Genomic DNA, 27967 nt, shown 5'->3' with positions numbered 1-27967 from the left:
CATTGTAACAAAAAGAATGCAAAAAAAAAATAAAGGTATTCATATATAAAGATTGGAAGGAATTGGAGAGAAATATTGGATAGATTTTTGGTCAAGTGTAAATCAGAGGTGGTAAGGGAAAGAAGAGGGTCACACGATTTGTGCAGTGTTGATGGTGCAAATAAGAACAAGAGGGAAAAGCAAGAAGAGCATGGGTCACCAACTTTTGAGCTTAAACGGTTGCTCAATTTCCTTGTCACTTTCCAGTGCCAGTGCCAGTGCCAGTCAAAAGAGCATTTTGGTAATACATCCGACAAAAGTTAACCCTTCTGTCCCTGCTCCAAATTCTTTCCTTTAAACCATTCGTGTGTGTCCAAACCCCAATTCAGCCTCACCTTACCTGCATTCTCGTATATACCCACTATTTTCCCTGCCCATAATTTCATCCTCACTTCTTCTATCTATTTATATACTCTTCATACCTTCTTGCCTCCCCTCAAACCCTAGCTACTCTCTTCCAGTTCTCTTTTGTATCTATAACTACTCTCTTTCACTTAATTCCCAGTTACCAGCTGCTTTTTTCTGTTGCAAGATTCTTGTTCTTGCTTATTCCAACTTCTCTTTTGGTACGTCACGTGACCTTCACTTGATTTATTCATATATGCATATGGTGTGTGATTATCTGAATATATGTATATGTTTGGATGATGATTCTTGAAACTATTTGTTTCATGCAAAAGTAGTTTCAGATGACTGTACGAGGGGTCGCTGATTATTTGTATGAATTGTTAATTTCTGGTGATGGTAGGCAGGCAGCCGTGCTTTCTTGCTGTTGCTGGTTCTTGTTGTTGCTTTTCTTGTCCGTATGATGATGATAACAAATGCCATTTTTTTATTTGTCTATGTATGAAAGATTCTTCATAAAAAGCTGTGTGAGTGTGTGTCTGTGTTTATGTTCTTTAATTTTCTTTCTTTACTGGAGTTTTTATAATAATAGCATCATCAGATCCAAGATTAATTATGGTGATAATTGCTATTCTTTTTCATGCTGCCTTCCTTTGCAGAAAAATGAAGGGTTGTTATCTCCATTAGCTGGAGCCTGAAAGTTGCTGATCAGCTTTCGGATCTCAGTCCTTTGAGCTTGTAATCAAAGTGTGGTCAGCTGAAATGGCGAAGAAAGGATTGAAAAGATACGAAATGATTATGGACTTTATGTTCCTGTTTCTGTTCATCATCAACTTGTCCGCATGCAGAGGGTCTGAAGTTGAATTTGAGCTGCTCTTGTCCATGAAAGCTTCAATAAATGATCATTCTCATGCCCTCAGCAACTGGAACTCATCTGTTTCTTTCTGCAAATGGAATGGAATCACCTGTTTCGGCTCGTCCCACGTGTCGAAAATCGAGCTCCCCGGCAAGAACTTGTCTGGAAGAATTCCGGAATCCATTTTCAGATTGCCGAATATCCAGTCCATTGATCTATCCAGCAATCAGTTGTCTGATGAAATTCCTCGGAACTTATCATCTTGTTTTTCTCTCAGATATCTCAACCTGAGCAGCAATAACTTGACTGGGCTGATCCCCAGCGCCCACCTTCCAGTTCTTGAAACGCTGGATTTATCAAATAATATGCTCTCAGGAGAAATCCCAGAAGATATTGGACTGTTTTCAGGCCTCAAAGTTCTTGATTTTGGGGGCAACGTTCTATCCGGAAGAATTCCAGACTCAGTAACAAATATGACAATGTTGGAATTCTTGACCTTGGCATCAAACCAATTGACTGGTGAAATTCCAAGAAAATTAGGCCTGATGAAGAGTTTGCGGTGGATATATCTGGGATACAACAACTTCTCAGGCGAGATTCCAAAGGAGATTGGTGAATTAACAGCTTTGAAACATCTTGATCTGGTTTACAACAATCTCACAGGTGAAATCCCTTCATCTTTAGGCAATCTCATGAATCTTGAGTACCTTTTTCTCTACTTCAATAAGCTCACTGGTCCCATTCCAAAACCCATTTTCAATCTCAAGAAATTGGTATCACTCGATTTAAGTGATAATTCCTTGTCGGGTGAAATTCCTGAACTGTTCTCACAGCTGCAGAATTTGGAAATTCTCCACTTATTCTCCAACAATTTCTCAGGAAAAATCCCAAATGCTTTATCTTCTTTGCCTCACCTGCAAGTCCTTCAACTGTGGTCTAATAGATTATCAGGTGAAATTCCTAGAGATCTTGGCAAGTATAATAACCTCACTGTATTAGACCTTTCCACCAATAATCTCACCGGAAAAATCCCAGAAAATCTTTGTGCATCAGGCCGTTTATTTAAGCTCATCCTCTTCTCAAATTCCCTGGAAGGTGAAATTCCAAAGAGTTTGAGCCTCTGCAAGAGCTTACAGCGCGTTCGACTTCAGAAAAACAGGCTCTCTGGTGAACTTTCACCAGAATTCACAACGCTGCCGGTGGTTTACTTTCTTGATATCTCAAGCAACAATCTATCTGGCAGGATTGACGACAACAAATGGGATATGCCACAACTTCAAATGCTGAATTTGGCGAGCAACAGCTTCTTTGGGCCGGTTCCAGGTTCTTTCGGCAGCAAGAAGGTGGAAAACTTGGACTTATCCGGGAACAATTTTTCAGGCAACATCCCACAAAGCTTTGGGGAATTATCAGAGCTAATGGAACTGAAACTAAGTGAGAATGAACTCTCAGGCCAAATTCCTGATCAATTATCTTACTGCAAGAAGCTTGTGACTCTGGACCTCAGCCATAATCATCTCACGGGAGAAATTCCCACCAGTATCTCTGCCATGCCAGTTCTTGGTCAGCTTGATTTGTCTGTCAATGAACTGACAGGAACAATTCCAGCAAATTTAGGGAATGTAGAATCACTTGTTCAAGTTAATATTTCCCACAACCACTTTCATGGCAGCTTGCCCTCCACAGGGGCATTTCTTGCCATCAATTCCAGCGCCGTGACTGGTAATAAGCTCTGTGGTGGTGAGAAGACAAGCGGTTTACCACCATGCGATGGGGTTAAAAACCACGCTCGTTGGTTCGTGTTAATCTTTTTTCTTGCCTTCTTGATGATGTTCGCGATTATCGTTTCCTTTTCCATTTTCGTCAGGCAAAGGAAAGGATCGGAATTGATGAAGAGGGTGGAAAGTAATCAAGATGGCACTTGGGAACTGCAGTTCCTGAATTCAAGAGCTTCAAAATCGATAAGGATAAAGGATATCATCTCATCCTTGAGAGAAGAAAATCTCGTGGCAAGTGGAAAAACAGGTTTGTCGTACAAAGGCAAATCCGCCTCAAACAACAAGCAATTCTTGGCCAAAAAAATAGCTTCAATTTCAACAGGCTATTGGATGGACTGGACTCAACTCTATAAAGTTAACCATCCAAATATTGTGAAGCTGCTCGCAACGTGTAGATCAGGAAAGGCTGCCGTTTTGGTGTATGAGTACATTGAAGGGAAGCATTTGAGTGAAGTTATTCAAGGCCTGAGCTGGGAACGTCGGCTTAAAGTTGCTGTTGGAATTGCCAGAGCCCTTAAGTACTTGCATTGTTATTGTTCACCTAGTATCATAGTTGGCGACATCACTCCTCAGAAAATCATGGTAGATGAAAAGGATGAAGCCCATTTGAGATTAAGTCTACCTGGGATTGATTATCTTAATTCAGACAGCAAGTGTTTCAACTCCTCTGCCTATGTTGCTCCAGGTAATCTAATTAAGACTTTTGATTAATTTGAAGCATATTATCATGTTCTCCAAAGTCTTTTCATGCTCTTTTAGGCCAATACTCATAGATAAAATTTCAAACCTATAAAAATCCCTGATTCATGCATAAGTAATTCAATCATGAATGTGGCTCAACTTTCTTGTTGCAAGTACGAATATGCATAGATGTTTCACTTTATCAGTATCCCTCTACATAAAAGAGTGTGATAAAATCATTGTGTAGCTGAATTATACAAATCCATCTCTTTTCCATGTAATCATGTGCATGCACGTACACTTTTTCAGAAGCTGCAGAAACCAAAGGATCATCCAAGGGCTTGACGACAGAAAAGAGCGACATATATGGATTCGGGCTTCTCCTGATTGAACTCCTGACGGGGAAATCTGCGGCGGATCCAGAGCTGGGGATCCATGGAAGCGTTGTAGAGTGGGCGAGATACTGCTACTCAGATTGCCATCTTGAGATGTGGGTTGATACAGCATTAATCAATAATAATAATAAAGTAGTGAACCAGATTGTTGAGACCATGAATCTTGGGCTGCAATGCACCGCGGGGAATCCAGCAGCCAGGCCATGCGCGATCGACATAGTGAAGAGTTTAGAGTCAGTTGTGAGATCGGGTTCTTGTGTTTCTTCAGGGTTAAAGCTTTTCTCTGTTGGTCTGTAATAGCCTTTCCTTTTTGTTTTGGCCCCAGACTCCATATGCCTTTTTCTTGGACTCCATATGCCTTTTCTCTCTCTCCCTTTGTCTCTCTATGGCATAAGGTTAAGAAAGTGATGGTTAATGCGTCTTTTGGTTGATGTTGTTTGTAATGACAATGCTACTGTATAATTAATTGTAGATAGAAGAATGAATTAAGTTAATTCTAATTAATATATAAACCATCTTCCCAATTTATTCTTTTCTTTTCTTTCTGGTAATTATTTGATAATTTCACTAATAAAAATAATTTTAATTATGACGAAAATATCAACCATGGAATATATAGTTGCAGTCAATATGCTTAACATTATCTGCAAAAACAATAATTAATGACCGTTGTACAATGGTACGTAATCATTAGAATTCTCAATTTTTGAATTGTACTTTGTTAGTAGAGTAAGGAGGAAAAGTGAGGAAGATAGGGAGATAAATTGCAATAATCAGTCTTATATGTTGCAATGGTAGGAGAAGGAAAAAGAAGAATGTGATTGTAGGAAAGAAGAGAAGGAAGGGTCATAATCAAGAAGAGTGAGATATATATATATATATATGTGTATATAGGTCAACAACTAAAAATCAAAAGAAATTTCAAACTGTTGGAGGGGACCAATCACCAATCACCAATCACCAATCACCGATCCATACATACATACATATATTATTCTCTTCTCTTCAAAGGTCTGGTGAAGGAAAGAATGATGATTGTGATAGTGTTTGTCTCTTTGTCTAACACTACTTTACTGCTTTAGGATCCAAACATATCTCAAAACTTTCACTCTCCCATCCACCAATTTCTCTTCTACATATCTACTCTATATTATAATAATGACTCAATTTATAATCATAAATACTTAATCATTATTTGAAAAATTATCAATGCTCTATCATTTTAATGATTGTTTACAATTAATCATCCAATTAGTTAGATTTTTATCAATTTTTTATGATAAATTGACCAAAATACTCTTGTGGACTATATTTATTTTCGTAGATTTTTTTATGAGCTAAATGCACAATTTTTTATATTTAAAAAATATATATACAGTAAAGGTAAAATTGGCAATTCCAAACCTCCATTTAAGAATTACAAAATTTCATGATATCAGGATAATATTTTTGTAATTTTTCAAACAGCATTAGGATATTTGTAATTATATCAAATTTTAAAAAAACCCGTTGTAATTTACCTTATAATAATGCATACTTCCTTCACATGCATATATATATATATATGTATGTATTCTCTGGAATAGCCCATATATTTTAAACCAAATAAAAAAAAACGATTTTGCTTCATTCCAAAACCTCCATACACCTTTTGTCAGAGCACGATTCTGCTTCATTCTAAAGACTTGTCCTTTCCTTTTGGACTCTAACAACTATGGTTGTTGAGAATTGGAGTTGAGAAAAACTATCAGATCAATTATTATAATATATATTCTTAATTAATTATTAGTTATTTGTCTAAAAGGGCTTATGTGTTGTTCCAAAAGCCCAAATCATATGGGCCTAATTAATTAAAAAGCCTCTTTTGAGGCCGAAGAATTTTAATTATTTAGACATTTAATTAATTAAAAAAAGAAATTAGAGATGCTTAATGGTTGAGTTTGAATTAATTAATTAGGTACGTACATATATAATACTCTTAATGATCATTGTTATAATTACAACACTAATAATTGGTAATCATATTATTGCATGCATTGCAATATGTGATTAGAGCAGATGGGTGTAATAATTAGTAAGTGTACAGTAGATGATATATTGTTAGGACAAATGAGTATAATTAATTAAGGTTAATGCTTCCTTAGAAGGCTCCATTGATTAAGCATAATTAGGTCTCAAAATTATTACATTTATTTACTCAAACTCAAAGAGGGATCCCATAAACATATTCTAATAAAATTTATTTGGTCTTTCAGAGAGGTTAATAACTCATAAAAATATATATATATTTGGCAAAATTACATTTTTAGTCCCTAAACACTTTTGAATCTAAAAACAAGTTCAACCATGCATACTAAATCAAGCAGTATTATGATCAGTCGCCTTTTAATTCAAATTTGGAGCTGTAATGGAAATGATTGGTGAAAGCAGACAAGTTCAAATTGAAACAAAAAAGAGTAGGTAGGTGAATAGCTAGAACTGGGGTAAAGTGAACTATGAGAGACACGTACACATGATGAAGGTCAAAATTAATTTGAAGGAGTGAGTAGTCAATTATTCTCTTTCCAACCAAGCATGCAACTTGATAAGATATCAGGCTCGATTACGTGTGATTTAGATTATCGATTGCGATCTTACCATATTACCTCTTTGAATCGAATAAAATTTGAGGATAAAACAAACTGTGAAGCTAGTCGGGTTCGTCCCGACGACAACACTCCGATACTTAAGTAAGTTTGAGGTCAAAGGAAAAATAGGCGATCTAAATGTGCGATTAAGATGATTGAAGTGAAGATACCTCTTGCTGCCGTGACGTGGGCTATTTGTACGGCTTTTTGTGGGTCCTACTCCCGAATGCATGTTGTCTCCAAGATTGTCCATGCAATGACTAAACACCTCCTCAGTGCGTCATCTGTTCGAGTCGTTATACGGGTCGAACCCGAATAAATCTGACCCGACTGACATGATATTAATCGCAATGATCAACGATATATATATATATATATATCTTTGCGACCTCATTATTTTAATAGAATCCTCATCACAATCGTATATATATATATTCTATCTTTATAATAATTCTGTGACCAATTTGCTTTCCGCATTGTAATAATGAATGGTTGCTAGCTTCGCAATATCCTACAGCGGACTCAACAAACATTAATGATTACTCCGAACAAGAAGAAGAACCAGTATTCATGAGAAGTAGACAAGATTCTGTCCAAAAACAAGAGTCTAAACGCATAGATTTTGTTAGCAGCTGACATTTTGAAAAAAGGCCCAACAGCTAAGAATATTTGCTGGATTTTAATTTTTAATTTCATCTCAAAAGATTCAAGAATTTAAATGATGATGATGATAGCTAGCTAGCTAGCTTTCCTTCTTGGAGACCATGCACTAAAGCTTTCTTCTTTCCCTTGAAAAAGGCCCTTTTCCTCTCACTATTTGGTCAAACAAATTCACTCAATAGTTGAAGGAAGAAATTATTTTTTCATTTTTAACTTTCCCCTTTTTCTTTTCTTTTCTTTCTTTTTTTTTCCGGGGGGGGGGGGGGTCAAGATTTGATGTAATGATAAGGGGTGATTGGGTACACACGTGCGAACCATTATTGGAATTCTCATCCATGCATGTATACCAACCCCACTTCAATTTGAGGAGTAATTCTTCTTTCTTCTCCTTTTTTTTTTTTAATTTTTGAAAAAAAAAGAAAAACTTCTTGGAGATATCAATTGACCAATGCACTTTGAGTTTTGACTGTATATGTATATACGGGTTGTAAAATGGGTAGGGTCCTAAATGGATTCAATTGAAGAATTCAAAATATTGGATCCATGCATGTGTTTCCATCTAAGAGTAATTAATGTAAGTATGATTTATACATTTAGGTGATGTATATTTAATTTTGATTATGCATGTTTGGGTAATATTTGTGGTGAATATAATTAACTTGAGCCGCACTCGTCAAATATTAAATTGATCTTAAAATTAATTTATGTACGTATCTTTTGTTGATTCAAATTCAGTCCATAATCATGTATCGATATATTATCCTATATAACCAATGTAACCACAATCAATTAATTATTAGAAATAACAATTTATATTACAGAAATAGGTAAACTGATTAGTAAAAAGTTGGGAGGGAAAGACAAAATTAAACCCTAATAGATACTCTTTTTTTTTTTTTTTTTGGTTCCTTTTTTCCACTTAAACTTTGAACTTCTGAGTGTAGGGTTGAATTGATGTAGGAGATGTAATGGAAGTGGAAGTGGGGATTGACAATTTGACATGGGGTGGAGCAAAAGCGTGCTATGTATATGGGGAAAGTGTTACTGATGAGAATCTGTTTCTTGGGAGAATTTTCTGATTTCTAATGTACGTACGCTTTTTGTCTGAAATAATTATTATGACGTGCTAGCTGTACCACCATATCTTATAATCCCATAACTTATAACTCAGATTATTTCACTTTCGAACCACTAGCTAGCTTAAAGAATTGATGATGACGATATATATATATATATGAAAAATCTATATGAGTTTGAACTAATTATACGACAAATGCAATACATTTAATATATGTAATTGGTGTACAGTTCAGAAAAAATGATCAATCGTATGACAATCATCTTACATTTGTTCTATGATTAATCTGGTTAAACTAAATTTAATTTAAATAAGAATTTTGGTGGAATAACTCAACATGATGAGAAAATGGTCCTTTTGGTGTGATTGAAGGAAGAAGCAGGCCTATGCTATCACCTATCTATACTTTTAACAACAAATGCATATGCCAAACTACTACTCTCCAAACATAGTTTTATGTAATTCCAATCACTGTATAAGTCAATTTTGTGGGGGACAGTATGGCTGTATCACAAAGTACAACTCCATCCACTTTCCATTTCTCATTACATGATACCATTGTGTGTGTCTCTGTGTCTCCTCTCTCTCTCTCTCTCTCTCTATATATATATATATATATATAAAGAGAGAGAGAGAGAGAGAGAGAGAGAGAGATAAAGGGTCTTTAGAAATTGCAAATTTTGGAACAGTGGTGTTGTGGAAGTACAAAAAAATATGGGAAATAATGATATGTCTTGAGATTTCTTGAAATTGGTGTAAGAGGTTTAATTAATTAATTAATGTGGTCAGAGAGATGCAAAGAGAATTTGACTAAGTGTGTTGGTCACTTAAAACTGTGTGGAAAAGAAGCTTGCTAAGTGTTTTTAAATTAATGTGAGTGGAGAACTGGAAACCTCTCTATCAATTAATATATACATATATATATATATATATATTGTCAAATAAAGCATGCTAACAGCTTCAAAGTAACTTTTCTAAGCCACCATGCGAAAACAAGACAAGATATAATTATATATAATAAAGGTTAAAGTGAAAATAAAATGACTTTCATATTGCACAACAAATTTTTTTTACTCAAATCAAGTTTGGTCAAACCTAATCAGTCACATAGTAAGTGTAATATACTTGACATATTTAATGTAATTGATCATTTTATTTTAATTATACACCAATTTACATAATAAGTATTACATTATCATGTAATTGACTCAAATATAATCAAATATCAGTCTGAGTTAAGAGTTTTCCTAATAGTAAAATGTTGAAAAATACAAGACTATAGCGCAAAGACAAGGAATTTGTTGAATTTGGGGCATAACGATGTTGTTCATGTGAATTTGTACCCACATCAATTATAAGTCGTTATATTACCAATAACATCATTACTATAAGTTAATCTAAGTATTCGTAACTCATGCAGATACAAATTCACGTACGCATCATAAAATTTCCCGAGTGTTTGTGTTGGGTAGAATTGTTCATTTTCAGAAAAAGTATAGGGTGAATTCAGAGAGTGTGTGTGGCCACAATAGGTGAAGATAGGGTGAAAACATGATACACTTTACAGTGTTCAATTACTGCATCTTGTTTCTCCTCATTCAAGGAAAAAGAAGATAGCAAATATTATTATAGTTTCCAAAATGGAGGGGTCAGACAGAGAATCTGAGCAATAGAAATCAGACAGCATTCAGGAAACTTGTGATTGGAGGCCATCATGAATTTATCATACACTCTTCAACTTGATCACAAACCATTTTAGACATTCTTGTCTCATAAACCCATCTCTTGTCAGTGGAGATTTAGTAGATGTTGGAAGCATTTTGAGAGGCCTATATGCCCAAACAAACCTGACCCCACTCCCATTAATCATCAAATACTGCTCAAGACATCAACTTTTTCTCCTCTTTTTTTTTTTTTTTTTTCCCAACGAAGGAAAATTAGTTTTTTTCTCAGATTTTTAAAATGACAAGTTTTTTTCTTTTTTGAATTTTATTATCAGGTAATGGATTAATTTATTTGAAAACAAAGAGAATGTGCTGCATTTTCATTCTAAAAGATCATCATATTTTTTGAGTTCGTCTACATGACTTCCCCTATGTTCTTAATACAACAAAAGGGCACAAGTGAGAAAGTCGAAACTAACGACTATAAAATTATAAGTACGAATTTCATGGATATATGTTTGGTCTTTATCTATTTAGTAGTAGTTACTTATCTAATTTTAGTATTAATTATTACTTAAATAAGTTAATTAAGCAGACAAGATGGGAAGAGAAACAGTATTTTGACATAAATTAAGGATAATTTAGAGTTAGGGTTACGCTACAAACTTAAAACAAAAGAGAAGTAGATGATCATGATCCAGTTGCCTGCTGCTGTGCACATGACATGGCTGAACAACATCAAAGAGAGGGGTCAAAATGTGATGGTTTAAATCTACTGCTGTTTTCCTGGATATGTATTATATGGTGATGGCGTGTGGATCAAACAAAGGACCAGTTGATGAACATGAAGCAGAGGCAGTGTGCATCTTCTTCTTCATTCAACACCTTCCACGCGACCGCCCTCTCGTACGATATCGGCCTACCCATACTTGACAAACAGATCCCACCTTGAAGACAAGCAAAACCCTGCAAGAAAATAATCCAATTTCTTATTACCAAATTCACTGAACTATGTGTTTGCACATTAAGTATGTAAAGAATTGTACCTGTTGCATGATCTGTGGAAGCTCGGCAAAAAGAGTCTTCTTTCCATTGTCGTTGAAGATTTTCTCGAGCGTAATGTCTTGGAGTGCAACTAAGGTTGTCTCCAGCATGTCTAGTCCTGCCTGATTTGCAAATGTGAACACCGGCAGCGCCTGCATGTGGTTTCGAGAACGTTAAGAGTAACCATCAAATATTAACGTTCGCATAAACTACGACAATTATGTGTCTGAACAAGATGATCCGAATAGCTTTACATGAAGATATGTAAAAGATTCAAATAACTCTTTTCAGATTATAATATACCTTTAGTGAGCAACACATCACAGCATCAGAATGATGCCAAAGGGTTTTAAGAACAGAGTCGCTTCCTTCAGTTGGGGTTTTGAGGAGTTCAACACCTAAGAAAAATCTGCAAAGGAAAATTATGAGTTGGAGAGTTAATAGTAATTATCATATAGAATCAGTATAATTGAGAATAAAAGATTGTGAAGAAAAAGTATCAGATCATGTTACCTATAGCTTTGGCAAATCCAACGTGCAAGTGTCTGTGCTTCTGGCGTACCAGGTGGAGGCCGCAAACTAGCATGAGGACCGAGACGAGAAGGGGAGAGCGCCAAAGCCACCCTTTGAACAGATGAAATGATGCTTCGAATATACTGTCTAGCCATAGCGGTTACACTTTCTTGAAGATGAATCTCAAATGCAAATTGAAATGCTATTGTCATGACCGATTTTGCAGTCCCAGCGTTCCTTGAATGATCACCAGGTGATCTGTTTCCTGTAGGTCCAACTTCGAGTGTCGATGCAAGGTCCAGTGTACGGTTTGGAGTAGAGGCGTCCTACAATAGTTTGAGAGTATGTGAGCGTGGAGCAAATACAACTGAGAAAGATTTATAATTATATTGTTTCAAGCAACCCTTACGGTTTTTGAATCAAGCGGAATTATGCGGAAACCAGATGGAAGAAGGGGTGCATCATCAGAGAAAGAGGCATCAATAGGAGCAAATATAAGTTCTGCACAGGTGCCGACAGCGCTCTCATCCACTCCGTTACAGACCTGATCAATCACCGTATAAAGATAAGTGAATACAAACAAGCATTATAATGCTCACGTTGAATCGTGCGCATGAAAAGCTAAGAACTTTAGAAACACACGTTAGTCCCACATGCCTATGATTTCAGTCAAGGATGAATCACTCACTTGCAAGAGGAAGATATCGCTAGGCATAATCATGTCGTCCCGATACTGTGCCATATTTTCCAGCCTAATAACTTCCATAAACTGTTCCACAGCAGCAAGAGAAAGAGAAATTTAAAGATAAGACAAAGCACCAAGAAAATGAAACAAATTATAGAATTTACACGACACATCATAAAGATATACTCAGCCAGAAACAGATATAGAGGTTAAAATTAAATTACTTGCCTCTTCATTCTCAATAGTGTGAGCCAATGGAAGAATAACCTGGCCACCAAAACATCCAACTCGAGACACAGGTAAACTGCACGGACCTGCTTTAACAGCAGCAGCAGAGTAGGCATCAATACCACTGTCAGCCCACTCTGATCGGTGTTCCCGTAGAAACCTTAACAGTATAGCAGGAGGAACATTCTGCACGAAAAGAAAATGCAAATATAATAAATAATGTGTTATTGAACAATGTTATGCAGTTGTAAGTGGTTTCCCAGGAAATGCCGATTCTAACTTAAAGTACATAACGTCTTGGTCGTCCACCCAACAAGAAGATGAAAAACCCATCCAAAGTATGTAGCCTTTTTAGATTAAACCCGCAACAATAACTGATTGTATTCTTCTCTCATGATTACAGTAACAGAATTCATAATCGAACCATAATTATTGATTCAAAGTTGAAATCCTCACCTGTAATAACATGGATGCCTTAGCACATAGCACTGCATTACTCATAGATGGAAATCCATTTGCATAGGTTAGAATTGTTCCCATCAACTTTCCCGGGGAAGAGTTCACATGGACGGTAACATCATCGATGCCATCACTTTCTATCATGGACCAACCCTCATCTGTGAACCCGTTTACAGCCTCATTAAAACCTCTGCATATTAAAAGAGATGGATAAAATACTTGTTAAGATTGCTAAATGGCTCTGCGGAAAATATCAAATATTAAGAAACTGACCTGCTCAATCTTTGACTAAGAGCACGCAAAGCTGCAGGTCTTCTTCCCCAACCAGTGACGCTAGGCTGAGAAACTTCTTGAGAGATCTGCCTCAACTGGCGTAAAGCCTGAAATCATCCATCATACCTTATCAGATGTGCCTCAACGCGGATGTTATAGATGAAAGCACCACATATTTCAAGAGTACAACATAGAAATGGAAGTTCTGATTTTCTGGGTTGGGGGGAGGGGATTGTATAATGATAGGCATACCGCCAAAGTTGTCCTCTGAGCAAGTAGGGTTGATGATTCATATAGAGGACGCAACACTTCAGGAACACTCCAAGGCTGCCAAGCACAATAATATAGATTTCTTACTCAATCAGCTCAAGAAGCAAGGGATTAATTAATATGATTAACAGAGCAGCTAAGATACCTCTAAATCCATATGGTCAACAATATGGATAATGGATCCACCACCTTCACACGGCCTTATTAGGTATCCACTTGGAAGCATTTCTGCTCTTACAAAATGCTGCACCGGAGGCATGCTGGGACCATTCTGAGTGTTGTTCAGTGATCTCTCACATACCTACATGCAGAGGATTTGCTCAGTAAATGCACGAAACAGACATAAGTGTAAAGAGATCCATATTCTATTTTTCACTACGAAATTTAGAGTTTGGAAGATACCACAAGGCTTCCGTCCTCCATAACAGACGTATAGCGAAGTAACCAGAAGTCACGAGCAGGAGCCAGTGTGGTTGGTGCATAGAGCTGAATCAATTTTCAAAGAAATATTTAGCTTTTAGACAATAACAACATAAATGACTGCCACATAAAGATAGAATCAAACCTGCATGTACAGCAATTCAACAGTTCCACCGCTTCCAGTAGACAGCACATTGAGCACATCCACAGCTCGGCAATCACGGTACCATGAAGGCCGATCTTTTAGGATTTCGGCAACCTGATTATGTTCAGGATTTAGAATTAATTCAACGGAACTGCACAATGCTCAACATAACCACAAAGGCTTGTTCAAAACTTACTCGTGTGGGTTCTAGTCCCACAAGGCCGCATGCACGTGATGCTACACCTGTGCAACCATGAGAAATAGCAATGATTCCAATGGAATCCGGACCAGGCTGCAAATCAGAGAAGCACATGAAATTTTAGAATGGTGGAGGAATATAACATATCTTGGAGGGGAACCTCCAAATATCAGGCCAGAAGAAATTATAACAATTAGAATGTATATATACAAAAACAGAAGAGAATGCAGCTTTAACTTAGAAAACTGTTAAAAGTATTCGACTTTAGTTTACGAAGTCTCTTTTCTTATCCTATAATAAAAATCTATGTGGAGCAATAATTATCTCATTTCAACCTACAAGCAGAGAAGGACAATATTACCTTCATCCCAGGCATTTGGACCCACTCCACAGCAGTTCCAGTGGCCTTTGATAGAAACTCTGTTAAAGTCTCCTCCGCAATGGACAAAAGTCTAGACAAGATACAAGCAAAAGTCATAAGTTATCAAAGGCAAGAAGAAGAACAGTAAAGTAATGGACACAAAAGAAGAAAAAATATTCTTCACTCACCCTGCAGGACTGGCATCCCTAGGTGGATGCTGAGGAGTCAAGTGGTGCTGACCACTTGTTACCACCGATTCACAACTGTTATCGGTGGTGGCCAGTGTTGTCTGCGGAACCAGAAATACAAGATTATCAGAAACACGGAGAATTAAGAACAGATATTCAAAAGAAAATGTTCCTTTACATTTTGAGTCTGCTGACGGAAATAACTGTTCTCGTACACCAGCTGGGAAACTTGCTTCTGCAACCGATCATTTTCCTCCATCAACAACTTATTCATTGCCGTCAATTTCCTATTTACAGCTTGAAGGCGTGACGCCTCTTTTCGCTGTTTTTCCCTGCATCTGTATCGAAAATACAGAATAATAAAGCAAAATTCCATGAAATATCAGCAATCTCATGGCAAAGTACTAAAGCACAGATCCTTGTCTAATCAACACTTGAAATACATTATAGTTATATAGACCTTCTGTTTTGAAACCAAACTTTGATCTGCTTAGGCTCAATGTTGGAGAGAATAGGGCATTCCCGGATTAGCTGCTGCCGGCGGAGTGAACTGGGCTTAGGACACTCATGGTACAACCTTTCTAAAGCCTCCACCTGCTCAGGAGTGTACCTCACATACTTGCCGTTATCTACCCCCATTTTGCTACTGTCTTTGCAGGCCGACGTCACCGCCATCATAACTTCAAGAAATCAAGATTCACTCACAAAATTTACCCACAAGAAACAAATAAAAAACCCACCTTTTCTTGCACGAGAAATGAATGATGAGTTCAGATTAAAACCCAATTTTGCAACATTTCAGATACGAATTTCAAGAGGATGGGTTTAATGGTGCCAAGTTCTCTACCAAGACCAAAACCAGAAAAGCCACTTCAAATTGTTAAGACTTTCTTCCTTCCTAACTAGTTAACAATACAACAAATAAAGATAGAAACTTTCTGTCTTCCTTCAAACTCTTTGACCCTATCCCCAATTTTTTTAAGCTCAAATCAAAGAGTTAAGCAATCGTCTTCATCTATATGTGTGTGAATTATAATCACACAAAGTGGATAACTTTCTCCCTCAGATCCTCATAAAATCACGAACCCATGGCAGCCCACATAAGCAACGTAACTCTTCAGGTGTCTCTAAGTGTGGATCTGCGTATAGATATGCACATGCACGCAACATTTATACTTAGAAGGCATACACATAAAATATTTTTCCGAGTACCCGCATGTGTCTTTTCAAAGAAGTGAAAAATATCTAATTCCCGGTGAAGCTTGTGTCTGAAGCGTCTTGAAACTTCCACTACTCTTCAAATTCAAGAAACCTCAAGAAACTCACACACAGACACACACACATTCATACAAGATATGTAGATGTTTGTGCCTTACCTGTGAGGCTCGTTTGAAGGCAAACGCTATCGTCGTGTTTCTTCAGAGGCACACAGCGTGAAGCACTAAACGCAGATCTTCCATGATCACCGTTTTCTAGCGTTCTTTTTTCTTTTTCAAGAGAACGACCCTTTCCGGAAAATCAAATTCGGGCTCTTGCGTATATGTGCTGAACTGTTCAACTGAACGGCCTCCAAAACCATCCAAGACTTCACACGAAGATATATATATATATAAGGATTTACGTATACGTAAATGGGTTCGTTTTGGTGTGTTTTTGAAGGAGAAAGAAAGAAGATATGATGTAAGTGTGTGTGTTTGGATTTGGAAGTGTGTGTATGTGTTTGTGTCTATAGAGAAAGGGAAAAGAGGAGACAGAAGTGAGAAGTGGAGACCATTTTTGGGGGAGTAAATCAGTTTGAATGTTCTTTTTGCTTTCCGCTGTTTCTCTTTTCTTTTTTAGCCTTTCCCTTCCCTTCTTTCTCTATTTCCTTTCCCTTTTCTTTCTTACTATCAATTTCTGATAAACTATCACAATCATAATTTCAATAATTTTGCTAAATATAATTGATTAAATTTGACAATATAGTTTATGGATTTCTTACCCATTCTATTTCTTATGGACTCCAATAATGGGAAAATAATAATAATTTTTCGTCAAAGTAGCTTCAGACCTTTTTCCTAATTGAAATTGATCTTATTCAACTAAATTCCTAAGACTCAACAAAACACGTATTGAAAAGAATTATTAATGAACCCAATAAATTATAATTTAGTTGATGAAATTAAATTTTTATGATCATAAAATTAAAAAAATTCGAATATTGTTAATACGTACATACGGGTTTTATTTAATATAAATTTTAATCTACTAATAGTAGTTCTTGATTGATTGTCTAATGTGGTTATATAAATTTGATATCAATAACTGTTCATTGTACATTACATTTCAACATTCCCCAATGCCTACTGAATTTGTCTGCACTCTCAATTAATCAATTCCTATTTTTTTTTTCCGCATCTGGTAAATTATATTATTTCATTGATCCCAAAATTTCAAATTTTAAGATTTAAATAAAATTAGAGAAACTAAACATGTTTTATATCTGTATATATTACTATTATATTATCATATATTTAAAATATAAGTTTGAAGAAAATAGTTTTAACTTTGTGTGTGTTGGGGGGGAATAAGGGGTAAGGGGTTGTTTGGTGGGGGGGATGGGGTAAAACGGAAGGAAGGACAAAATAATGAGAGAGGAGTGCATGCGCCTGAGGCTGAGGCTGAAACTGAGAGTGTATTTTGTATGGATAGCCGGCAGCAATCATGCTTTTGTTTCATTCTTCATCATTCTCTCTCTCTCTCTCTCTCTCTCTCTCTCTCTCTCTCTCTCTCTCTCTCTCTCTCTCTCTCTCTCTCTCTCTCTCTCTCTCTCTCTCTCTAAATTCATCAATTTTATGTCTGCATTATATATATATATGTATATATATATTCCTCTCTCATTATTATTATTATATTTATCAAAAGTATCAAAAAACAACAAATATTTCTACATTCCATTTGTCTGATATGATACCCCCAAAATATCATAGGATCAATCATGTCCTCATTAAATGCACTCCTACCCTATACATTTAATTAGCTTCTGACACCTCAAAATCTAAATTAAAATAAATTATGGATATATTACTTGATTCATAAAATTAAAATCTCATAATCAAACTAGAATACCATTATTTGTCTACTTCATACCAGTTTTTTTTTTACAGTGTTTGTTTACTTGAATATCGATGTATAAAATTAATTTTTAATTTGAATATATTAAATAATGTAATGAATCATATATAATATAAAAATAAATATAATAGATAATTCTTAATCTAATTAGAATAATATTATTTTGTTACTAAGTATTTAAAATGTAGTGAATGGTTGAGCAGTGGTAGTGGTCTTCCTTAAGTTCTGCCACTGCTTTGAAAATTTGAACATACATACACATTAGTTTAGTTGGGGTTTTATTGGTTAAAAATGGCAGACCAATTCAAGTGGCTAAATATACATATCTTTGATTTTTACCCATATTTCTAAGCACTCAAATGTAGACTTAGAAAAAAAGGGCTCCTATTTTCTACACCTCTGTCAAACACTTTTCTTGGTTAAAAGCGTGTTTTTGCAGATCATATCAACAACATAAGATAAGATTAGGTAAATTTTAATCACTTGAGTTGAGTCACATAGACTCTTCCTTTGATGGAGGGTTTGATTAGCTTTTCCCCTTGCTCCCTTTTTCAAGAATCAAATGGATGCAACTCAATCTTTGTTTCACTTTTTTCACTCTATATTTGTTGTATAGACGAATTTGTGAGAAATAATGTATTGTTAAATTTCTTGATGGTCAGAATTTTGAATTAAGATTAGTATTTTTAGTACGAATTGGTCGCAATAAGACATGCAGACAGATTAAATCATTTAAGAATAGAGCTGTTTGGATTACAAATTATGACTTTTTTGATGTTGTAATCTCTCGTTTATTTTTATTTGAAGCAATCAATAGTTTGATTAATGATTGTGCCTTTAATAAATATGTTAAATTTGTACTTGCTAGTAATTTCATATGATGTAGACTAGACTAGACTGTCCAAAATTGCAAACCATGTGAAGACAATTAATAACCAATTACTTCAATTACTAGGAAAAAAAAAAGAAAAGAAAAGGTGAAAAAGGTAAATGAGAAAATGCAGAAGCAAGCACGTGTCCTGAACAATGTCTGGCGTGTGCTTAACGGGAGACCGACCGTATCTGCGTATGGCCCACATTTCTGGGAGTGTGGCCCGCACGCGTGAAGATGGGGTGGGAACTTTATATCGTGCTCCACGCCCCCCCTCCTCCCCATCCCATTCTTTTCCTTTTATTATTTCTCACGCTAACGCTATACCCCCCACTCGGGCCACTCCTTACTTTTGTCAAGGCTAAAGCATCCCAACAATTTCGGCCACGCGCGGTCTTTAAAAGAAGCCGTGACGCGTGAGACACATTCCAGATTCAAAGACGAAAAAATTTGTTACTAGTTAGTGCTCTATGTTTATATATAGTCTTTTAATTTAATAAAAAGATTATGAGATAAATAATAATTAAATTATTTGAGGACTAAGGACAAAAATGAGTTTCAACATCAATCGATCAGAAGTCAATCAATACACGATTTCAACGGATGGGACATGAGATACGGGCCGCCCATGTACGAGTACAATACATACCATGATAAGAAAATACGGGTAGGGCCTGATGGATCCACGCGTACTGTAGTAAGTGGAAGGCATGAAAAGACGTTTGGGAGTGGGCCTGAGCCGACAGGTTGTAATCGGGGCCCGCAAAAGCGGCGCGAAGAAAGAGATCCAGGCCCTAATGCCTGCCCCACTAAAGGCAAAAAAATGGTACGATGCTCCACACTCATTGGCTGATCAGAAGAATATTCGGCGTCGACTACTCTCTTTTTCTTTTTTCAGGGAATTAAAATGAAAATAAAAAATGATTTTCTAGGTAATTAAATGGAGATGCATCCCTGGAACCTGGTCCAGTTACACCACGTTTCTGAATTCGGGTTCCCTCTCATAAACTTTAGTATTTCATGATCATATATCATAGAGAGAATAGGGAATTACCTATGCCTTCTATAGAGATGGTAGAAGAATCCTTTGTGTTGGATAACATAACAGTGTATTCTTCTGCAAAATGCAAATAGCAGCAGCTTTCAAGTTCTGCAATAAAACCAAATGAAGTTGGTTGTGCGAAATTGCAACTTGATTTTTAGCTTTACATGTAACCAAAATTAAGTAGATACTTATCGTACAGAAGACATTGACAGGAGAAGAAATCAGGAGAGAATATATAAAGGTGGTGCTCAAGTATGTAAAGGAGGAAAAGAAGTCCACTCGTCCACACAATGATCTGTTATCTATGAATTAACAATAAGTCAGGTTCTTAATAGTAAGACACAAAAAAGATCAAGTCAAAAATTATTGATTCACTCAGGACAAAAGCATTATTCCCTGCTGAATCCTCTGGAGAGACAAACTGAGCACCCGTACAACAGAATCCATACTTATTTATAGAGCAATATATCCAGGGGTCTATGATTAGCTTTAAACAACTATCCTCCGAATCTTACACGGTCTTCATGGACTGAAACTTTTCTAATGTCCGGGGTGATGGGAGTGGGACTAAAGAGGAGAATATAGCAGGGAGATGCTGCCATCCTTTGACGAGATGCTGGAGTAAGTTCTTTCAAAATTTTCTCGTCCCCTCAGACCTGCACGGGAATAAGACAGAAGTGACTGAATGCTCAGTTTAATATCTCAATGAGAAGTTGATTCTATGATTGTACGAGCAAAAGTTAAAAACTCTGAGATTGTAGGACATAGAACGCTCTTCCTTACCTATTTACCATTTATATAATCAAGGAGAATTTTGTCAAGCTCAAAATGCCGGCAAAGAAGCTTCTGCAGTAATATTAACAGCGGGATTAATTATTACAAAACAATCACCCAAATTAATGAAGTCAACGATTACTACATTTATTTTCATGAGCAACCAGCAAAAGAAAAAAGAATTATGCACTCAATGACATAGAGGTCCAATGATTACTTTTTTGCCATTCACAATAGTTGAAGAAGCAAATTACAAATAAATACAGAAAGTCCTATCCTACAGCCGGAAAATTGTGGATATCAAGCATGCAAAGACGAAGCCAGTTTCTGTTTTGTTATAGTGCTAGAATTATTTTGTCCAAGTCCAACGTATAAGGAAATATGGCATGCACAAGTTTGGGAAAATTAACAATATGCAACAGTTGAACAACATAAATTTATACAGGACAATCAGGGTACAATTGGAACTGAGAGCTCTATGTTAATAAGTTAATAACAGGTAAAACGCCATTCCAATTGTTGTTTAGAATAATACCAACGAAGCAGCGTTCAGGCCTAGGACCGCATGTCTGGCTCATAACCATACCTTAGACACAGGAGAATCAAAAAGTTTGGCTTCCGAATCCGCCTCGGGTAAGCATGAGATCACAGCTCCATCATGAAACAATATGTAAGTTGGAAGTTGGTGAAGGCTTTCTGGATTGATGTTCACCAATGAATTAGTCATGAATGGCATAAAATTGACAGCAGAACCAATGCATAACATTTTATTCCACAAAAGTGGGTTCAAGAAAGTAATAGAAGCGAATGAAAGTTACAACCATGAGCTCTAATTAAAATGAATCCATACCAAGGTTGATACCAAACTTCTCAGCAGCATTTGGGAAGAGTCCAAGATCAACTGTCCCAAAGGACAAACTTTTAGTTGAGAATCTGTATCAGAAAAAAGTCAAGCATCAGAAAGCTTCGAATTGGTTACACAAGATACAAATGAAAGAAGAAACAGTTTGAGGACAACAATGCGAATCAATAAAATACAAATAACATCAACATGAGAGCATAGGGGAAGCTCAAGACTCACGTTATTGAGAGGTCAGGGAAAAAAGAACTTGATAGTATGCAACTGGATATAGACAATGAACGAAATTCCACCTGCCAAAAACGTATGAAGTTAACTAATGAAATTCCTCCGGTAACAGAGGAAAAGAAACAAACAACAGTAAAATAATCCATGCCTATTGAAAGGTGAAAATGATTAATTTATGGAATCCATTTTGCTGTGTGCAGCATGGTTTGATTATTCATGCAGATGGTTAAACTGACTTTTATACAAGAGTCAGTTGCTCAGCAAATGAAACTGCACTTTGCTTGACACGCTCTGAAAATTAATTAGAGTGAGAAGAGAGCCATAAGCTAGTCCATTTCCAATTCAACAGATAATCAAATGACTCATACGTGAGACAAGCCTAAGTTCCAGAGAATGCATATGATCTCGCAAGAGCTAATAAGAACTACATGATACAAACTGACCAGACTCCAACAACATTGATAAATATAAATCTAAGTTGTAATGTATAATAAAAGATTTCAAGGATATAGTTATTGGTTTTAAAAATTAGTCTGGCAAAAAAATGAAATGAATTCCTAGAAATTCTATTAATGGTTGTAGTAACAACACTGGAAAGGGTGACCATCAGTGATATTGAAGCACTGAAAGGCCTTTGGAACCTAAAATAACAAAATGCAGAACCATGTTTATTGATTTTTTACATATAGGGTTCGAGTTCTTACCCTTTTAAACTAGTGCATCTACAATTTGGCAATTTGTTATCAATATGTGTCCTTTCGTTTTTCTCTTCCATTGTGATTTTTAATGCATAGAACCATATTGTTCTAAGTACCAAGAGAAAGCCTACACACCAACCATCCAGAATTTTGATGTGTTCCCTTCAGTAAGCAAAGTTTCCAACTGGAGCGGTGTCAATTGACTACTTGTACCTAGATCAGTTAATGTTCAAAGAAACACAAAAATTAGACAAGGAGAAGAGAAAAAATTAAAATAAGAAAACTTACATTTTACATGTTCACAACTTTGACTTTTGCAAAAGATGTCATTAACTTGTTATTAAAGAAGCCAGGTCGATGCAGAATGAATAGAAGAAATATAATAGAAGCAATGTGATAATCGTAGTACCTAGTCCTCCATATGCAGGTTGCTGTGAGATAATGTAAATAACTGTCGGGCAGAAACATAAAAAAATAATTCAGAATTGAGAATATTTGACAAACTTTATATGGTTGAAAACTAAATTTTGGTGATATGTAATCACCCAAATAGACAACTCGAAACAATATATAGTCATTAACAAAAGAAGGAGTCATCTAACAAGCAATCAATCAACAACCACACAAATCAAGGCCGTTAAGAACTCATATTTTCATGTAAGACGAAATCCAGTCACTTGACCAGATTAGGACCTGTACTAAGCGATGAACATGGCAAACTTAAAACCTACTTTACACATTCACATATTCAAGCTAATGGTTGTAGATGTCCAATTGCATAGCAACTACTTCATCCATCATGATATCAGTGGAATCTAATGAACCAAAGTAAGTCGAACGTCAATTTGGCGCAGTATGATTTCAAGATATTTTACATTTTATTATATCATATATGAAACTTTCACTTGGAAGATCATTTATGTCGTTCAGTCCTTCAGTATAACAATATATCAGGTATATTGAACAAGAAACTACTTCATGCTAAAATCATACTTCAGATCACATTATGAAATTTAAATACAAGGTTCGAATTGTGATTTTGGGATAGAGATTGGACACAAATGAAAATAGGGAAAGACATACCCAGGAATGCTATTGCATACCACAAAGCCAAGCGATAATCCACAACCAAAGCAATAGCAGCAAGGAAAATCTGGAAGATGAACTCAAATTGGAATAGTACTTTTCATAAAAATAACGAGAGTTGAAAAGTTATGTATCATATAAACCTTGTTTAGCATGATACTCTAACTTCTTCCTAATTACAGAATGATGAGTTCTTCAGATGAATCTTTCTTGCAAACATTGTTTTATCATTGGAAAATCCAATAACATCTATGTGTAGGTAATATGTAAGAGAAAGCACATGAAGGATACACAAACCTCATCTGGAGAAGATTCAAAGGAAAACCAATTCTAAGTCCATTTAAAAGTTGAACAGATTTGTTTCTTTTTGTATGTGTTGTAAACGCTCTAATATCCTCTTTCCTAGACAACACTCAATTTACTAAAGCACCCATTTTCCGACAATCTCAAACTTTATACTCTATGTCTGCATGTATGAGTGCATGAATATCTGCATAGAACAGCAGTTTACTATATAGCCCTATCACTATGTGTGCATTTGTATTTATCTATATAGTGGTTTTTCATGAATGAGAAATTGTTGTCTACAACGTATACCAACAGATGAGAAATCAAATCAAGATTTCAGAAGGAGTGAATATGGCACCTTTGCAAAGAATAAAGTATCTGCTATAAAAGCCTCCCATGATTCTGTTCGTACCACCTGCAAGTTAAACCGACAAAAACAGAATATTTTGTTAGGAACTATCGCATCTGACTCTCTTCAAACAATTAGAACAATAACACTTGTTTAATGTAACATCCTACATACAAAGATTGGATACTAACACATCATTTCTCTGCCTCCATAATTATTCATGCCTGCTTAGCTCGAAAACATTACACATTTTCAATAACTATACCTTAACAATAGCATGAACCAAAAGTGAATCAGAAATCTATCCGTTTCCTTTACAATCGTTTGTATCTTATAAATTAAGAGAATACAAAAATTAATCATAACCACACAAAGCAAAAAGTAGAAATAGAAATCATACCTTAATAGCAGCTAAAACACAAAAGGCGAGCAGCGCTTGAATCTCCTGTAGAAAAAATAATAATCGAACAAACATTAACCAAATTGAGTACGAAAATGCGAAACTATTAACTGAAAACAATTACCGATCAATACATCGATTTTTCTTCAAACAAACAACGAAAACACAATTCAAATTTATAATTACTCGGTGAAGCAGATGAGCTGAGCGGGCAGGAGAGAAGACGTGAGCGGCGGAGCAGCGGACCGGAATGTAGAAGAAGAAAGCTAAGAAGTGGAGCAAATAGTATGGCTCCGAAATCATACGGTTCACCCAGTGAACTGGACTCGCATTCCTGCTGTTTGTTGACATTTCTGAATCTGCGATCTCCCTGGAATTGAAAATCCGTCTTCTGCTTCTGTTTCTTTTCCGTTTAAACGTTCTGGACGCCCGAGATTGGGCCCGTTAATGGGCTGAATTGTTCAGGCCGTTCTCATAATAAGTAAACATAAATTGGCCCATCCTCCATAATAATAATCAATAGCCCGAACTTAAATTTATGAGGTTAACTTTATTAATAAGGCCCAATTAGAATGGATTCACATCCAAAAAAAAAAAAATCAAACCCAATAGTAGTGACATTATTAAGGCCCAAGTCCTCCAATTATCTCGTAATTGAATAATTATCATTTATCATCAAAGGCATGATCTATTCTAGTAAGAAGGAATAAGGTAAATTGCATTTTTAATCCCATCGGAGAAAAGAGTTTGCACTTTTGATCCTATACTTTATCAGTTTAATATTTTTTTGTCCCACAAAGTTCAAAAAAACAAAAAATTGGAGATGTAGTTTCATGCACTAATATTGTGGGACCAAATCTGTTAACTTTAAAACTATATCTGTAACGTTTTTTTACTTATGTGGAATCAAAAATATTAACTCCGTAAAAATACAAAACTAAAAGTGCAACACCACCAATTTTATGGGATCAAAACTACAATTTTACTGAAATAACAAACATGAGAAGGCCTTTGTGGTTTTGATAAGGTAGGTTGACTTGAGTTTGTGGCTTAATTTTGATTTTGACATGGAAAATCCATCATCTCAAACTAAATTTCAACTTTGAAACCTTTTTGTTTAATGTTATTCATTTCTATAAATATTTTTTTTGTAGCACATAATACTCAATATTGAATTGAAATGTTAAAAATATTTGTATTTTCAACCAAGAATCTCAATTTTTAAGCTAACAAAAAAAGAAAAAATAAAACCAAAATAATATATATATATATATATGAACTATCTTTGTTGCTTTATTTTAATTATATAGTTTGTTATTTAGTGATAAATTAGTATGTTTCTTTTGGAAAAGTCTGATCCAATTTTGTGTGTCCACTAATGAGGGACATTTAATTATAAGGAGTATATTGGTAATGGTATGGGGATGGGGTTATGCATGCAATGCAAGTGATGCAACCCACTCCCATCTCATTCCCAGAGCCTTTAAAAGGAAAGGGGAGAAAGAGCATCCCTTGCACGTGACACGGGGGGGGGGGGGTGGGGGGACCACAGATGCTGCGGTGCAATAGACGCACGTGACAGGGGTGCGGCACGTGCTAACACGTTACGGCGAGCTACAAAATATCATTGGAGTTGGGAGTGAGAGACAGGAGGAAGCAGGAAAGAAAAGGCGAACCCCCATTAGATGGTCGCCACGTAGCATGGGTCACCGCTACTTTTGGCTTTTGATACAAGCTTAGGCGCCCACATGCTCAGCTGACACACTCTCCACCCTTCCTCACGTGCAATTTGGACACTACGGAACACCCTAATTTTCTCTCTTTATTTATTATTATTAACTAAAATAAATCTTAAAAAAAAAACAGAAAAAAATTGAAAAAAAGAGTAATCTTTCAAATGAAGCAAGAAATTGCTTATATATATATATTATAGAAAATGGGAAGGGAATAATTAGGTAGTCGTGTTTCCTTTATTGATCTTTCTTTTTTGTAAAGAAGAAGAAGTCATATGGAGTACCACAATTCTCATATCAATAAAGCGACATCCATATGTTTTTATTTCTAATTTTTTATTATAATTGAAAAAAATAAGGGAAACAGTATTGGCATTTTTACCGTTCTTATTGTCTTATTTTTTAATTTTTATATTTAATTAAAAACATATTAAGTACTTAAATAAGCAGCACAAGTTTTGATCGTTTTAGCAATCGAATATAATTCGTAAAAATTTAAAATTGTTATTATAAAATCGGAAGAGTATGAGAATTTGAGTTCGATCCCATCAAAATCGGAAAGTGTTATCGAGATTTTAATTTTTTCATACTTTATAATTGATATTAAAATATAAATAGATTTCACTCTATTCTTGACTTAGAAATAACGACGACAACCATTAGTATCACTCATCAAACCTAAATTCTGATCAAACATGAGGATTTTGGTTGAAATTAGGTACAAGAAAAGAACATATGTTTGGAACAATGTCTTAGTATGTATCTCACATTATATTAATATCAACATTACTATCTTATCATCACTCTTTCATATTAAAGTAAAAATCCAAGATCACTAATTCTCTACTTTAAACAAAACTATTATTGCAAGTAATATTATGATAATATTTTACTTTTTCGATACTTATCTAAAATTTCATACCGAATTAGATAAAAATACAGAGAAGAAAATTTGTTTATGGCACGTTGTTCTTAAGTACACTTAATAAATAATATTTGTACATTTTTAAAAAATATATTATACATAAAAAAAAATAAAATATATAGATCAACATATTACATTTAAAAAAAAATAAAAAAATGAACTTAAAAATATTATCGACATAAAAAAATTAGTGTTGTGATGTTGCAAATCATTGTTTATGAGTAATTAATTTTTTTTTATATTAATATAGATAGATAATATAGATCTATAGATGAGAATAGAAATTTGATTAGGGATTAAAAAATATTAATATACAAAAGATATTTTTAATAATTTAAAAAATTAGTGTCGTAATGTAAATAAGCGGGCTTTATAAGTGAAAAATATATCTTTTTTTAAAAAAAATTAATATAGATGACATAACATAAATAAATATTTTTAAAAATAACATTTGCTTCTTTTTTTACTCTCTCTCTCTAATTCGATTGATGACCGCAGCATTATCCACTCCCCATATAACATAGGGATTTGTGTCCTAAGAAGTGGACCCCACTTTCCACGTTATTAACTTCCAAACCGGCCCCCGAGAGCTACGTGTCTCCAAGTCCAAGTCCAACCCGGGTCCTTCTAACCTTCGACTCGCTCAAAATCAAGGTGGTGGTAATAAAACCCGCCGGCTTACCACCGAG

General features: G+C 35.4%; 3 protein-coding genes across 3 annotated transcripts; 1 reads left to right on the top strand and 2 right to left on the bottom strand.

The window, feature by feature from the left end:
- The first annotated feature begins 205 nt into the window (after positions 1 to 205).
- Positions 206 to 4618, top strand: LOC105164732 (Leucine-rich receptor-like protein kinase family protein). The gene is made up of 3 exons (XM_011083471.3): positions 206 to 605; positions 1044 to 3703; positions 4009 to 4618. Exons 2-3 carry the CDS (start codon positions 1147 to 1149, stop codon positions 4389 to 4391), a joined length of 2940 nt encoding a protein of 979 aa, XP_011081773.1. The 5' UTR covers positions 206 to 605; positions 1044 to 1146; the 3' UTR covers positions 4392 to 4618.
- A 6108-nt stretch (positions 4619 to 10726) lies between these two features.
- On the bottom strand, positions 10727 to 16712 carry LOC105164733 (homeobox-leucine zipper protein ATHB-15). Its single transcript, XM_011083474.3, has 19 exons — positions 16285 to 16712; positions 15369 to 15588; positions 15087 to 15246; positions 14909 to 15009; positions 14721 to 14811; positions 14357 to 14452; positions 14161 to 14274; positions 13998 to 14081; positions 13741 to 13896; positions 13578 to 13652; positions 13326 to 13432; positions 13050 to 13242; positions 12594 to 12779; positions 12369 to 12449; positions 12090 to 12224; positions 11681 to 12006; positions 11471 to 11576; positions 11170 to 11319; positions 10727 to 11089 (listed from the first exon to the last, which is right to left on the bottom strand). The coding sequence occupies exons 2-19, from the start codon at positions 15584 to 15586 to the stop codon at positions 10943 to 10945; spliced, it is 2526 nt and encodes an 841-aa protein (XP_011081776.1). The 5' UTR covers positions 15587 to 15588; positions 16285 to 16712; the 3' UTR covers positions 10727 to 10942.
- Positions 16713 to 20195: 3483 nt separating this feature from the next.
- LOC105164734 (Thioredoxin superfamily protein) lies at positions 20196 to 25007 on the bottom strand. Its single transcript, XM_011083475.3, has 11 exons — positions 24807 to 25007; positions 24621 to 24665; positions 24230 to 24286; positions 23581 to 23650; positions 22907 to 22948; positions 22637 to 22710; positions 21794 to 21864; positions 21563 to 21645; positions 21299 to 21408; positions 20722 to 20784; positions 20196 to 20594 (listed from the first exon to the last, which is right to left on the bottom strand). The coding sequence occupies exons 1-10, from the start codon at positions 24969 to 24971 to the stop codon at positions 20722 to 20724; spliced, it is 780 nt and encodes a 259-aa protein (XP_011081777.2). The 5' UTR covers positions 24972 to 25007; the 3' UTR covers positions 20196 to 20594.
- Between the last annotated feature and the right edge of the window lie 2960 nt (positions 25008 to 27967).

This window comes from Sesamum indicum, linkage group LG6 (assembly GCF_026168435.1).
Source record: "Sesamum indicum cultivar Baizhima isolate 11 linkage group LG6, ASM2616843v1, whole genome shotgun sequence".
In the NCBI taxonomy this organism is placed as follows: domain Eukaryota; kingdom Viridiplantae; phylum Streptophyta; class Magnoliopsida; order Lamiales; family Pedaliaceae; genus Sesamum; species Sesamum indicum.
Note: the sequence above shows the minus strand (reverse complement) of the source record. Positions and strands in the feature narration are given on the sequence as shown.

Coding starts and splice junctions, on each gene's coding strand:
- LOC105164733 (XM_011083474.3), bottom strand. CDS start 15,586: ATGATGGCGGTGACGTCGGCCTGCAAAGACAGTAGCAAAATGGGGGTA. Junction 14,082..14,160: donor TTGAATTGCTGTACATGCAG/GTTTGATTCTAT, acceptor AAATTGATTCAG/CTCTATGCACCAACCACACT. Junction 11,577..11,680: donor TGGATTTGCCAAAGCTATAG/GTAACATGATCT, acceptor TTTCCTTTGCAG/ATTTTTCTTAGGTGTTGAAC.
- LOC105164734 (XM_011083475.3), bottom strand. CDS start 24,971: ATGTCAACAAACAGCAGGAATGCGAGTCCAGTTCACTGGGTGAACCGT. Junction 24,666..24,806: donor CAGCTCATCTGCTTCACCGA/GTAATTATAAAT, acceptor TTTTTTCTACAG/GAGATTCAAGCGCTGCTCGC. Junction 22,711..22,906: donor ACCTGCATATGGAGGACTAG/GTACTACGATTA, acceptor TAACTGATCTAG/GTACAAGTAGTCAATTGACA.
- LOC105164732 (XM_011083471.3), top strand. CDS start 1,147: ATGGCGAAGAAAGGATTGAAAAGATACGAAATGATTATGGACTTTATG. Junction 3,704..4,008: donor CTCTGCCTATGTTGCTCCAG/GTAATCTAATTA, acceptor ACACTTTTTCAG/AAGCTGCAGAAACCAAAGGA.